Raw genomic sequence first — 15260 nt, 5'->3', positions numbered from 1 at the left:
CACCTCAGACACCAGCGGTGTCTCCCAGAGCCATGCTCAGAGTCCCCTCTGGCTCAGGGAGTCTGGGTCTGTGTCTACCACTCTATGGTCACTCCGGCATCTCTGGCCCGGCATAAAGTGCCCTCTTTTCTGGGTTACTCTTTTCCCAGGACCATGCCTACTTCTGATGACATTTTCAGCCATTCCCCAAAACTCATTCTTTGACCCTCCAGCAGAATTCGATTCAGGCATCTTTGGAGTTTAGCTCTTAGAAGCCATCCAGTGCAGACTTTTCTGTTACAGGCAGGGAAGCAGAGCCCATGGTCAGCAGGCCTCAGCCTCCGCTCCGCCTGGGTGCTCAACCGCACAGAAGCCTGTGAAGCGTGTCACACTGTCTCTTCCTCATTGGCCCTTCTCCAAGGACCAGCTGGTTGAACTGATGCTAAAATTGAGCCTTGTTTTAAGCAATGAGTTGTGTGGGGATGGAGGGGGTGGGGGACAGCAGGGGATAATTAATACCAACAGGTAAGAAGTCTTATCTTCCCAAAAAATATCGGCTCATCCTATGTCTTCTTCTTCCTCCTAATAAAAGGACAAAGAGTTCATTGCTATAATTTATGAAGGTAAAGAAACGTCCCGAGAGTGCGCAAGTAGTAAAGCAAATAGCTTCTGGCTCTAGTATTCACACTTCCCTCCCAGAAAAGGAGCCTAAAATCACAATGACTGAATGTCTTTCCTTCCCCAGGGCCAGGAAAGCACGTCACTGTGTTTTCTTTTGCTCCTTTCGAACCTTGTCAGACTTGGAAGCGCTCCCCGCAGACAGCGCCAGGCGCCCCGCGCAACTAGTTGAAATACGAAAGTCTGTTTCAGCCGAAATCTTCCCTGCGTGTTCTCGAGTGGGTGTTTGGTTATTTCTCTCTCTTCCTTTTTCTCTTCTACTCTCTGCCTCCCTTGCCCTGTCTGCTCCCCTGGCTCCATTCATTCTTTCTGCTTCCTCCGGACGCTGAGCGAGGCTGTCTATGTGAGAGAAGTCGGGCATCTAAGAAGGCATCCACCAGTGATTCTCTTTGAGAGGCTTTGAACTGAAATCTCTTCCCTCAGGCCTGGGAGGGAGTCTGGTGTTCTAAGACCAGAAACATAAAACATGGCTCATTCTGCTCGACTCACAGCTTTTTACTGTCACGCCGTCTCTCCCCCAAGCGTTTCTAAAGCCTTCTACTTTCTCTCTCTCAGGGAATGGCGGTGGTCTGGGCCTCGTCTTCCATCTGGGCAATAGAAGAGATTCACTCCTGCTTTGCCTTTTGTTCGGATTCATGGGAAGGATTGTTAAACAAAGAGGATGCTTTATAGATCACGTGTTCCGGCACTGGTGTTCTTAAACACAGAAAACAGACTCCCTACCAATACATGTTTTCCCCTCGCAACACTCACCGGCCATCGCACCCACACTGGGGTCCAGCCAACTCTTCTGAACAAGCATTTCCGCTGGGGTCGGGCCTCTCCCCGCTGGGTGTGTGAAGTCTCTTCCTGACTTCCTTAACGGCATCTCCAACGATTACTTTCCCGCTCCCAGACCAAAGTCTTTCCTCCCTCAAGGTTCATCCCCCTCTCCTCCTCCACTGATGGGTCACTGTCACTCACTGAAACTCTGGGATTGGGCACCTGACATCTCGTCATCATCTTGAAAGATTTCACATTCACGTAGAAGATCCACCAGCACCCTGGCCTCAATTTACCCAATCCAGCGGCCTGCCCTGCCCACTCTCATGGCCGTGTCATTATCCAGAGATGTTCATTCCCCTTAAGCTCCAATACAACACACCCTCTTGACCGTCCGTTGGCTCGTTAGCCTATGACTTCACGGATGCTGACCCAGCGTTTACCCACCAATCCGGAGCCTCTGAGGCTTTGCTTCCTGATCAGTCTAAGCTCGGAGGCATTATTCAGGTCTCCTGCTTTTTCATCCCAGCACTTCTAAAGCCCAGCCCAATACAGCCAGTGGCTTCTCTGCTCCTGCACTTACAATTGGACAGACACAGTGGAATGCACCTGGGATGACACTAGTCATCCACAAGGAAAGAGGATGAGCAACAGACATTTCCAACCGCAGACCAGAATAGGACTCAACAAAACTAGCCTGTCCTACGTGATCAGACTGCAGCCTCCATGCCCTCCCTCCATGGCGGCCTCGGCATCAGGCTCCGAGGCCAGGCAGCTGTGATGAGAACCGGAGGCCCGTGGAGCAGGCGGCAGCGGGCAGAGACCAGGGGCAGCGGTGACCCTTTCCGGGACCACAGGCAACGCAGCTGACACCTCTCCACGTGGGAGCAGCACTGTGATCTGCGTGGGCGTCGTGTTTGTTTGTTTGTTTGTTTGTTTGATGATGTCCTTTCTTCTGGAATAGGACCACTAGCCTTGCTTTCAGAAATCCTCATGAAGCATAACTAACCTGCACACACACGTCAGGGGAAGGAAAAGAACCAGAAGAAAGAAGCTAATGGAAAACAGTGTGGAGGAGGTTCCTCAGAAACCTAAAAATAAAACCACCATACGACCCAGAAATTCCCCTTCTGGGTATTTAGCCAAAGGGAACAAAAATTACTATCTCAGAAAACATCTGCCCCTGCATGCTCACTGCAGCATTACTCACAACAGCCACAACATGGAAACAGCCTAAGTGGCCATCGGTGAACAAACGTATGAAGAAGATGCAGTGTCTGCATGCAATGGAATGCTATTCAGCCATACAAAGAAGGAAATCCTGCCATTGGCGGTGACATGAATGACTTGAAGGAATTGTGCTAAGTGGCAAAGATATATACATACATGTGGGATCTATTTAAAAAACAAACCCAGACCGAGGTGATTAAGTTAAAATGGGGCTGCTAGGATGGTCCTCACCCAGTCTGACTGGTGTCCTTACAAGAACAGGACCTCTGTGTGTGTACACAGAGGGATGGCGATCTGCAAGTCAAGGCCAGAAGAAACCTAACCTGCGGGCACTGTAATCTTGGACTCCAAGCCTCCAGAACTCTGAGAAAACACAGTTCTGTTGGAATCCTTGGTCCGTGGGATTTTGCTACGGCAGCTGCAGCTAATACAGGCGGTCGGTCAGAAGGTACTAGCTGCAGCAGTCAGGACAGAACCAGAGCAGCTGCGGCAAGAAAGCTGAGCAGGCACACGTGTCAAAGTCACAGAACTGACACGCACGGGGCTGGAGGGAGGACAAGGGAAATGAAGACTAGAAATGTATTCCATGATGGAGCTGCTGGCAAGGAAGACAGAGATATGACTTACAAATACAGGAAGCCAACAGGGGGCACATGATTTCAGGAAAGAGTTTATTCTAGACGTGTTTCTGGATGTGCCTAAGTGCCCTCTTGACATCTCTTTGTCTATCTTGATCTTTATTTCCTCACATAGTAGAAACTCAAACATTATTGGTTGACTGATGACCTCACTTGGTGAAGAAGATTAAAATAAAATAGGTCTATGTTTTTAATCTTACACCTTAGACAGTGAACCTATCTTGAAGTTCCTAGAAAGGGCTTAACTACATACTATAGATATCTTTTTAAAATAATATATTTTATTGACTTTCCACTAAGAGGAAGGGAGAAAGCTAGAGAGCTAGAAACGTCGATGAGAGAGAAACATCAACTAGCTGCCTCCTGCACACCCCTACCGGGGATGTGCCCACAATCAATGTACATGCCCTTGACCGGAATCAAACCTGGGACCTTCCAGTCCGCAGACCGACACTCTATTCACTGAGCCAAACCGGTTTCAGCTATAGATATCTTTTTAATTGAATCTATTGGGGTGACATTAGTTAATAAAACTATATATGTTTTGCCCTAACCAGTCTGGCTCAGGGGATGGAGTGTCGGCCTGAGGACTCAAGGGTCCCAGGTTTGATTCCTGTCAAGGGCATGTACCTTGGTTGCGGGCCCATACCCAGTGGGGAGTGTGCAGGAGGCAGCTGATTGATATTTCTCTCTCATCGATGTTTCTAACTCTCTATCCCTCTCCCTCTCTGTGAAAGGTCAATGGAATATATTTTTTAAAAAAACTATATATGTTTCAGGTGTGCAATTCTAGAATACATCATCTGGATATTGTACTGTATGTTCACCATCCCAAGTCAAACCTCCTTCCACCACCATTTATCCTGCCTATTCCTCTCCTACCTGACCCCTCTGTAATCACCATGCTGTTGCCAGTGTCTTTGAGCTCCCAGGTGGGAAGCGGGTTGCAGGGCTGAGCAAAAAAGGTGAGGGATTAAGCAAAAAACAACCACCACACACCTTTTTTACAAAACCTTTCAGTTTCTCTCTGTGCATTTCTGCATGCCTTTGCTCCTTCTGCATTTTAATCTTCCAGACCCATCTTCAAGGTTCATTCCATTCTTACATAGTTTTGATCCTCAACTACATCCTACCTTTTGCTATTTTTGTATGTGCCATTTAAAAATCTTTGAGTTCTTCAGGAAGCAACCCCTAAATATTAAAGAATTGTTTTATACTAAATCATGACATCTTTTTTCCTAAGTAATAAAATAATGTAATAAAGGGGTGGGAGAAAAGGTGGCAAAGCCTCTGAAGAGAGCTTAAATTACAATAGTTGTTTAAATCACTATTTCTGTTCAAATTTCTGCTATACTGTCCTTCTGAAATTCTGGCCATGGACCTGTATTGTAAACACTGAGAAGTGTGCAACACACAATTCATTATGTGCTGTTGTCACAGACAGAGATCATGTTTTGAAAGCCAAGAGCAAAAACTGTTCTTATCAGTATCATGAGGACAATGATACTTGCTTCATAAGTTTGTAATAGAGATTAAACATATTATTTATAAAGCTGACATACAGCACGTTTTTAAAAATTTCATTCATTCATTCATTCATTCATTCATTCAATAACTATTCAATAAATACTGAAGTCCCAGGAATACAATGGCGAAGGGCAAACAACTGGCTCTTTCCCTACTGCAAGGAATAGGGACTTTGCTGGTCACTAGGGCAATCTCCCTAAGTGTCCAGCCAAGGCTGGACAAAATGAATGACGACTTCACAACCTTAATGCCCCCTTCCAATATGCCCCATCCTGTAACAGCTGAAGGTGTTCCTGTCATTCATTATTTCTTAAGCCAACACTGCGGTGTATGTCGTCTGAACAGATTAGCATTCTCTCTGAAACCAGTTAGCAAGATTGTCTTCCCAATTTCATTTGCATTGCATCCCCATTATAAAATTCTTGAGTTCAGAATAATGAATGTAAGAACTTCTAAACTTATGCTGAAACCGGTTTAGCTCAGTGGATAGAGCGTCGGTCTGCAGACTGAAAGGTCCCAGGTTCGATTCCAGTCAAGGGTATGTACATTGGTTGCGGGCACATCCCGATGGGGACTGTGCAGGAGGCAGCTGATCGATGGATCTCTCTCATTGATGTTTCTAGCTCTCTATCCCTCTTCCTTCCTCTCTGTAAAAAATTAATAAAAAATATTTTTTTTAAAAAAGAACTTCTAAACTTAGAAACACTCAAAATAAAATATTTCTCTTGTCACATAATTTTTTGGCAAATGTCTTACTCCAAAAAAGACAAGAAAATAAAGCCAATCTTATATTTAAAGATTAAATCTGACTCAGAGAAAGCTCTCCAAACTTTTGTTTTTAATAAGATGAAAAGTACAAAGGAGCACTAAACGTGCACAATTCAAGATTACACCATTCCAGAATAGAATTTCAAGGACTAAAGGAACCTTCTTCTCTTGTGTCCCCATCCAACTTAAGTAGTCATTGTGCCAGTGAGTAAATGACACTCCCCACAATGTGCGCGCGCGCGCGCACATACACACACACAGACACACACACACACACACACACACACACACACACACCACCTTCAAATGAGCCAAGACTAAAAATAGCTACGAGGAGAAAGGTCAAAAGACATAGGAGAATTTTAAAAATCCAGGCAAGAAAGCAACAAAATTAATTTAAATACACATACAAAGATATAAAGATGTACAGCAGGTGTTAGATTAAAAGATATATATTGCTAAGTTAATTTCATTTCCAATTTGAAACATAGACTGTTTAGCAAGTGATAACATTTCAAAAAGTAATGTTTTAAATGAAGGTATTATTTGGCTCTGTTCCTCTTTTCCTTTCCTATTTATGTAACATCCACCTGAAAACCTACGAATTGTTTTCTATTTGCAAAATGATTCAGCTTAGAGGGGAGTCACTGGGATTTCTCCCACCCATCCTTGTAGACATCACATCACAAAGACTGTGACTCACTTCGTCACACAATTTCTGTCCTTTTAAGAGTTTTCAGATTGTTATGATGAATACTGGCTGGCTCATAAATCTGAATGAATTGTAGGGCTGAAACTACTTGTGTCATTTCCTCACAGCCAAAAAGGATACTAACAATGGTCCCAGACAGCTCTTAATCCTAATTTGTCAAATGATTCAACATTTGGTTTAAGACTTGAGAGAGAGAGATTTACAGATTAAAGTGTTTGATTCAAGTATGAATTCTTAGACCTTCATTCCCCAATGAAAGGATTATTACTAGTTCTGGCATTGGCTAGAAATATGATGTTATTCAATAGCTAAAAAGAAAACCTTCCACAATAAAAAGTAATCCTAACAAATGATTGTGTTTTACCATTATTGCTTCAAGGGGTCTGCAGAGAGAACTACAGGGATGCCACAGTCAATGTATCCATTCTTCATGCCCTATACTGAAGTACTTATGTTTATTATAATATTTACAGTTCTAGCTCATGCGATAAACAGAAATCAGACCTCCTCGTGGGTCTCCACCTGGTCCTTCATTCCGCAATGGAGCCAAGGGCCCCTGGGATGAATAGTTTTGTCTCAGAGGAGAAGAGTAAAGGACTGCTAAGTAATGCTGTTTGAATTTCTTTATAAAAAAATTTTAACTAACTAGGAATTTCCAATTAAATACGGGAGCATGAAATTAAAATACATCAAGCTCTTTGAATTTTTAGATAGCACGCATGGAAGGAAAGATGGCCACGGAATGGTGGGAAAGAATGGGGCCTAAGGCACAGTTCGGACTATCAGGAGAGAAAAGGTTCGAGAGGACTTTCAAGTTCAAGGAAACAGCCTGATTAAAGGCTCAGAGGGGGAGGACAATGTGAGAAGTTCAGAAAGGAAGTTCAGACCTAACCAGTTTGGCTCAGTGGATAGAGCATCGGCCCTCAAACTGAAGGGTCCCAGGTTTGATTCTGGTCAAGGGCATGTACCTCAGTTGGTGGCTCGATCTCTGGCCCTGGTCTGGGCACATGTCGGAGGGAGCCAATCAATGTGTCTCTCTCACATCAATGTTTTTTTCTCTCTCCTCCACCCCACTTCCACTCTCTCTAAAAAAAATCAATGGAAGAATATCCTTGGGGTGACGATTAAAAAAAAAAAAGAAGAAGAAGTCAAATACTTGGCTCATTTATTGGGCACATGTTGAACTTAAACATTCTGAATGAATTGGCTACACTGCAAGCATGTCAAACTCACAGCCTTTGGGCCGCATGCCTTGTTCAAATAACAAGGCATGAGGAGGACAAGGAAAATCAAATAAGAGAGAGACCAGGACACATAGTATGGATCACTGTCAGACATGATTGGGCTACAGGAAAGCCAAAGCCCAAAAGGAGAGACCAGAAAACAGCTGGGTGGGAGAGAAGAAACCAGGCTGATGTGGTGTAACAGAGCCAAGGAATTCCCAAGACGGGGCCAACAATACAGTGCCAAATGTCAGAATGAGGGTGACAAACTGGATACAGACATGTAATGTTACTGGAACACGCTGGCGTCCAGAATGACTTAAGTAGAGTCTAGAGTTAAAAAGAGAAAAGCTGATGAATTTGAGGAGGAGAGTACAGGATTCCAGGACAATGGCCACAAAGAGAGAATGAATGAGCAATGCACACATACCTGAGGAACTGGACATCACACAGGATGTCATAAAACTCCGAAAGAAAACAGAATTCCTCATGAGAGTTTTCCACTATCCTGAGAAATGATTCATCTTTCTATAAATTACCCTAAGAAATGCTAACAGTCTCTGAAGATTCCCAAATATTTTGCAAATATAACTTCATTATGTGCGATCCTCTTCATGGTGTCTCAATGTACTTGTTACTACACCAAGAGAATGATAAGCCTCCACGAAGCTGTACACAGCATGGCCCTTCTACAGGAAGGTCCACACAGAGCATTTTCTTTTTCTTTTTTTTAATATATTTAATTGATATTTTTTTTTTTCACAGAGGGGAAGGGAGAGGGATAGAGAGCTAGAAACGTCGATGAGAGAGAAACATCAACCAGCTGCCTCTTGCACACCCCCTACCGGGGATGTGCCCGCAACCAATGTACATGCCCTTGACGGGAATCAAACCTGGGACCTTTCAGTCCGCAGACCGACGCTCTACCACTGAACCAAACCGGTTTCGGCCACACAGAGCATTTTCATCACTCGCTGACATTTAGTGACACTCCCTGAGTGAAAGGCACAAGCCTTTTATGACAATATTTATATGGAGAAGTCAGGGCTCTCACCCGAAGGTGCCAGCATCTTCTCCAGGAGCCCACATTATGAACAGAGAATAACCCACTCATAGAATGTAGCCAGATCATGATTACTCTATACAAAAAAAATCCCTTGAGAAAACACACCTCTTTCTTGGCTAATTTGAGTTATTGTTTGATTATAAATTTTAAATTAATGAATATTTTAATTATAAATTAAACCAGGAAAATTCCTGTCAACAATTCAATGATGCTGGGAATATAACACTTAATATTCATATGCCTCCTCTTCACTTTTGATCTCCAGAATATCTTGAAAAATCTGTGAACCTTTCATTCTGGAATTCTATGGGATAATTCAATGAAGAAGGTAGGTCAATATGGAGACGTAAGTAGCCCTTTGAAAATACAAACACACACACACACACACACACACACACACACACACACTGGATTTCTGTTAATGAATGAGTAAGCTTTAAGGACACACGGATCAACTCAAAAGCCCCCCTCGGCAGGAAGAGTGACTGATGGGATGAGACATAAATTAAACACTGAATATTGGCTGTCTATGCCTCCAGGCCAAATTTCCTCAAACTAAAAATATCCCTTAGGCCTTCAGAAGGGATTTGCGTGGCTTCTAAGAACCACAGTCCATGGCTCAGTGGGTGAGGTTCCCTGGGAGTCACCACTCTGTAGTCCCCTTCCACAGTCTGTGGCTGTCAATCGCCTGGCTGTCAATCACAAAGGGAGAGTTTGAGAGCAAAGAGAATGAAGGAGCCGACCTAACAACCGATACCACAAGGGACGCTGCACTTCCTACCGACACAGTGAAAATTCTACACTGGTAACTGTGGTTCTGCATTACCTTCTAAACTACCAAGCATTACCTATTAGGAACACTGATGACATATAACTCAAGTGCAAGGCCAGATCCCAGAGAGCAGAAAATGACAAGCTCAACAACAAAACGGAACCAAGTACAGTTGTTTGGATAGAACATGACAATGAGTTTTAAGTTTGGGCCTCAATGTGCTGATCTGCTTGCTCTCGCCTCTCCCCAGGCCAGCTTCTCACAGACGCCTCTGAGCTTCAGGAGCAGGGGGCCCGAGCAGGGCGTGTGGGAAGCAGTGAACACTGGAACTGGAAAAGCGCGCAGAGGTCATGGCACATGTGTAGTCACTGTCCTGTTGTACAGGCATCTTGTCAATAACGATTCTAATAACGTGACGCCTAACACTGGTGGGGATTTCTGAGAATCTCTGTGGAGAGGAATACGTCAATTTTACAATGATAATGTACAAAGGATGGTTCTCGTTTTGATGATGACATCTGTAACCTTCTGTTTTTAAATTGAACTCACAAATCATGGCCATCCATTTAAAGTGGCATCATAAATCAAAAGGAGACTACTTAGAAGCCCCTTGTGACACCACCATCAAAGTCTAATTACATAACGGCCACGTTATAAACACAGAGCACAGCCCGCAGGCATGTCACGAGGGGCTGCTGCTTCCTCTAGGCTGAAGTCACTTGGCATCGCGCTCCTTCTCCCAGGCTCCTAAGGTGTGGTAATATCTGTGACTCATGAATTGTCCTTTCATTGCTGCACCCACTACACGATTTCCACCATCAGATGAGCTATTGGGTTCTTACTTCATTTGTTTACTGCACACAAATGCCATCACAGTAAATGCCACATTTACTAAGGCAAATCAGCGGGGTCCACTTGCCAGATGTGTGTAGAGGGCCGCCTGCGAAGGCACATGGGCATTTCTCGTAATTGTTGCCAGCTGAGACTGAGGGGATTGGCAGAGCTGCATCTAGGATACACATTTCCCCAAGATGGCAGAGTGTAATCAGCGTGGCCTTTGTATTAGCCCAGGGGTGGGCAGGGGCGGGACAAGGTATGTAAATCTGGGCCTATAAAAATAAATGAGCTGTGTGGCTCCAGGCCCTCATCATTGCAGCCTCTCCATCAGAGAGAATGGATGGTGTCCCACCCGTCTCCCAGCTTTAAATCTATCTCTGTGTCTTCTCTCTTTATTTCTATTATTTCTCAATCTCTGGCTCCACTTAGAACCGCTTCGTTCATCTCCCTTTCCCACATCTCTTTCCGTGCAGGACGTGGGAAAGGGAGATTCCCGCCATGTCTGGCCTCTGCCGCATCAGGCCCCCCGCAGATATGACCTCCCAGTAAAAAGGTGGGGGGGAGCCGAAACCGGTTTGGCTTAGTGGATAGTCAGCCTACGGACTGAAGGGTCCCAGGTTCGATTCCAGTCAAGAGCATGTACCTTGGTTGCGGAAACATTCCCAGTAGGGGGTGTGCAAGGGGCAGCTGATTGATGATTCTCTCTCATAGATGTTTCTAACTCTCTATCCCTCTCTCTTCCTCTCTGTAAAAAATAATAATAATAATAATAAAAAATCAATAAAATATATATTTTTTTAAAAAGGTGGGGGGAGGGGAGAGAATCTAGTGAAATGATCTCAATGGTTTCATTTACATAAAGGAAGAGAAATAAAGATGGGTTTATCTACTACCCCAGGAATCCAACCGGAGGCAACCTGTGGACTAGGAAGAGGGTCTTGCTATGTTAGCACCCTGAAACTGATGGCCTACAAAGGGGGACCCAGAGGGTGCTCACTCTGACTGAATGGAAGAGAGCCATGAGGCGAGGGGCTGGGTAGACAAGAAGCTCCTTTAGAGGACCAGGGGAACCCCGAGAGCCTCTTCTACAAAATGAGATCGGGGAGCCAGAAGGTCTGCAGCCCCCCTCTGAGGGTCCCAGTGCATGTGCATGTGCACGGAGACTGTGCCATGGCAGAGGGCAAGCAGGGTGTCAGGCCCCCAGGATCCATCCTGGTCCACAGGAGTGGGGAGTGGGCGGGGCCTCAGGTTCTCTAGTCTGTGCCCCCTTGGGCCTGGAGGCAGAGGAGAGTGGCAGCAGGCAGTCACCTCCTGGAAGGAGCCCCAGGGCAGATGTAGCACTTCTCACTACCTTCACTGTTCCCTCACGAAGAGCATCTGGAACATATTTCATGCCAAACAAGAAGCATGCATCTCACAACTCCAGCACATGCTGTACGTGCTACTTGGGATAAAATGTTCTCTCCTCTGAACGTCTTCGCAAGGCTCGCTGCTGTAGAGAACATACTGCACCTCGCACATCCCCATGGATGTTTGGAAGAGGCCTGGAGTCAAAACACCCAGAACTCCCAGGGGAAGCAGACTGTCACCAGAACTTGCTTTCACCAAGGCCCTCCTGTCAAAGAAGGTTCTCCAGGACCGGGAGCAATGGCAGGAAAACGGGCCCCTTTGAGTGAAATGCTGCAAGTGAGCACCGGGGTATGAAGCAAAGTGAGCTGCAGCTACACCGAGAAGTGAGAAACACTGGGATCAGTCATCTACTGCCTCCCCTTTCATGTCTGCCTCTGTCCCCCGTTCTGTCTCCTCTTCAATACCTGAGCCACAGCCCCCACACCTCACCAGCACCCCACACGTATGCCAGTCAATCTGCAAAGCATCCCTCCAAAATTCCGGTCCTTCTGGTCAGCTTTTGGGGAAGAAATTACATCACAGTTTTAGTCACACTAAAAGCTGAAATCTGAGTACAGCCAAACTCTTCCCTTCAGAGGTGTTCGCATTGTAGGAGACAGCAGGACAGAAAGCTTTAACCCCAAAGGAACCAGTCCTCAATGATGGGTGTACAGGTCACCTGGCTAACACAGACATGGGGCCATCCGTGGGCTTTTCAGGTCTACACATCTGAGCCATAACCCACGGGAAACTGTGGCAACCACTAACATTTGTCCATGTATGTTTGTCAGCTGTGTTTGCTCTGGCGACTGGAGATGTGCTTGAGAGCATATTATGGCATAGCTACACACATTTTTTCTGAAGTCCCCCTGCTTTGGTCAACTACTGATATGCCAGGTCAACAGGCTCCTAATTATTTTTTTTTAAATTTTCACTATGAATTTTATTTTTGTGTTACTGGAAATGGTAAAACTGAGTGGGACTTCTATGCAGCTTATCCTCATCAGCTGAATCAGCCCAACAGACAACTGTGGAACAGGCTTCAAACATGCAAGTGACCAAGATAGAGAAACAGCACTAACCCATATATTGGCTTACAAACACTTTTCAGTCTGACCTGATAATGTAAGTGACTTAATAAAATTTTTAAATTATGGCAGGCCTGAAAAAAAAAAAGTAAAGACCTGCAGTTTTTGCTTATTACTACTTTGGAATCCATAAAGACGCAACTACGCTAAAAGGACATTTCCCACCTGGCCAGAGTGGCCCAGTGGTTGAGCTTCAACCTATAAACCAGGAGGTCACGGTTGGATTCTGGGTCAGGGCACATCCCCAGTAGGGTGTGGGGGTGAGGAGAGCATGCAGGAGGCAGCCAATCAATGGTTCTCATCGTTGACGTTTCTATTTCTCTCTCCCTCTCCTTTCCTCTCCGAAATCAATAAAAATAAAAGCAAATTTCCCTGTCCTTTGTAAACCCAGGTTTTCTTGCACAGCTTTCTCTGCTTGCCCCCCCCCCCCCTCCCGCCCACCATGGTCCACCCATCCTCATTCCAGAGTGCCTGACATTCATTAGCTTCATAAAAGCTACCTCTACAGAGCGGAGCTCTAGGCTCCTGCTGGCCTTTCCTCAGGTAAATAGGGTATCAGGTTCCACCTGAATCCCTGAGGGAAGGAAGCCAGCCGCCCAGCTTTTAACGCAGGTGTTTTACCTGCACCTACAGGACGGTGGTTAACATCTTTCCGACCCGATTTCTATCACTTCACATTCCAGCGGTGTTGCCAATCAGCCTAGTTCATGCCCTTTCCTCCCTCTGCTCTAGACCAGCGCCACCAAAGCGCGTCCCAGGCCAGCACCCCTGGGGACTCCTTAGAAAGGCAAGTGATGGGGCTGGCGTCCAGCCCTAAGGAGCCGTTCAGCCATGTGCCATGACGACCCCTCCAGGTGACTCCCCGAGGGAACCTAACGTCTGACAACCAGTGACTTCGGTTATTTCTATAACCACAAACAGATGATCGTTACGGCACACTGAGTGTGGCCTGGCAAAGGCGCTGTACATGAGCGCTCACGGGCTCCTCGCCCCTGATGCAAACTGCGTTTCCCCCGCTCGGGGCGGCCAGGCTCAGCTCCCCACGCTAATCGCTGCAGGTGGGAGGTGAGTGTTTGTAGCTTTTCTCACCATTGAAGTAGAGGTCCGTCGCATTTTATTAACCAAGGCTCTATAGTTTGCTTTTTTAGCTTTTGGCAATTGGGAGCGGGGGGGGGGGGGGGGGGTGAGGATGGGGGACGAGAGAGAAGAAATGGATGGGTGAGAGCTGCGTGCCAGCTGCTTGGTCCCACCGGATCGGGGTCTCAGGGCGCGATTCTGGAAGGGGTTCTTCCAGCGAAGGACGTTTAATTTGGGCTTTGGCGGTGGGACTGCCCGTCAGACAGGGGAGTTGGGACTTGGGGGCGAGCCGCACCTCTCCCCGCCGCCGGCATCCCCGACGCAACAAGCGGTCGGGAGAAGGGAGCCGGCCGAGCGCCCTGCGGCTCCGCGCCCTGGGGACGGGTTTAGGGAGAAGCTGGCACCCCAAAAACCCGGGGGCGCTTAACCCGACACCGCAGCCCCGGGGAGACGGCGGGCGGAGAGCCTGAAACCCTCGAGGGCCGCGCGGAAGGAAACCGCAGTCCCACCGGGTCCCAGTGAGGCGCAGAAGCTAGAACGGAACGCAGGGGGGCGTCCCAGGAGATGGAAGTGGGGGGCTGGAGTGGAGAGAAGGGGGCACCCCAGGAGGGGGAGGTGGGGGGCTGGAGTGGAGAGAAGGGGAGCCCAGGAGATGGAAGCGGGGCTGGAGTGGAGAGAAGGGGCGCCCCAGGAGGGGGAGGTGGGGGGCTGGAGTGGAGAGAAGGGGAGCCCCAGGAGATGGAAGCGGGCTGGAGTGGAGAGAAGGGGGCGTCCCAGGAGGTGGAAGCGGGGCTGGAGTGGAGAGACGGGGAGCCCAGGAGGGGGAGGCGGGGGGTTGGGCCAGTACTCACTGTGCGGGTCGCTCTTCTCGCGCACCCCGTCCACGCGGCCGTCGGGGTGGATGCGCAGGAAGAAGCCCCCGTTCTTGCAGTAGAGCCGCTTGGGGTCCTTGAAGTGGCCGGGCGGGAAGGCGCCGCTGCCGCCGGCGTCCGGCAGGGCGGGCATCGTGGTGATGCTCCCGGCGGCCATGGCCCCGCCGGGGCTCTGCCGGGGCCCCCGAGCCCCCCGGCCGCGGCCTCGGCCTCCCACCCGCTCCGAGGCGCGGCCCCGGCCCCGGCCCCCCAGCCTCCCGCCCGGCGGCCCCCGGCCACGGCCGCGGGCCCCCCGCCTCGTGCCGCTCGGCCCGGCCCCCTCCGCCGGCCCCGGGAGCGGGGACCTGGGGCTGCGAGGCTCCGCGGCCGCCACGCTCGGGAGGGAGGGCCGCTCCCCTCCGCTTTTAGCGCCCGCGATCCGGTTGCAGCTGCGGGCACGGCGTCCACCGTCTGGCACAGCCGGGCCGCGGCGTCACATCTTCTCTTCTCCGCCCCCCGCACCCACCGCCCCCCCCCCCCCGGCTCCCCGCCTCCCGGCGCCGCCCCCCGCCCGCTCCGGCCGCTGCACGCAGGCGCGCGAGGTGGGCCCCCGGGGCCGAGCTCCACCCGGCCGGTTCCCCCCGAAGTCGCCCCAGCCCAGCC

The 15260-nt window shown here is 48.4% G+C and overlaps 1 protein-coding gene across 1 annotated transcript in view; it reads right to left on the bottom strand.

The window, feature by feature from the left end:
• Positions 1-15039, bottom strand: part of FGF2 (fibroblast growth factor 2) — a 41080-nt gene extending 26041 nt beyond the window's left edge. The window contains exon 1 of the mRNA XM_084886755.1: positions 14598-15039. Coding sequence (XP_084742881.1) covers positions 14598-14775 — 178 coding nt within the window. The 5' untranslated portion in view covers positions 14776-15039. The remainder of the gene's footprint in view (positions 1-14597) is intronic.
• Positions 15040-15260: the final 221 nt, after the last annotated feature.

The sequence above is a fragment of the Pipistrellus hanaki genome, assembly GCF_964339955.1.
Source record: "Pipistrellus hanaki genome assembly, chromosome: 5".
NCBI classification, from domain to species: domain Eukaryota; kingdom Metazoa; phylum Chordata; class Mammalia; order Chiroptera; family Vespertilionidae; genus Pipistrellus; species Pipistrellus hanaki.
This window is presented reverse-complemented; position numbering and strand designations above follow the sequence as displayed.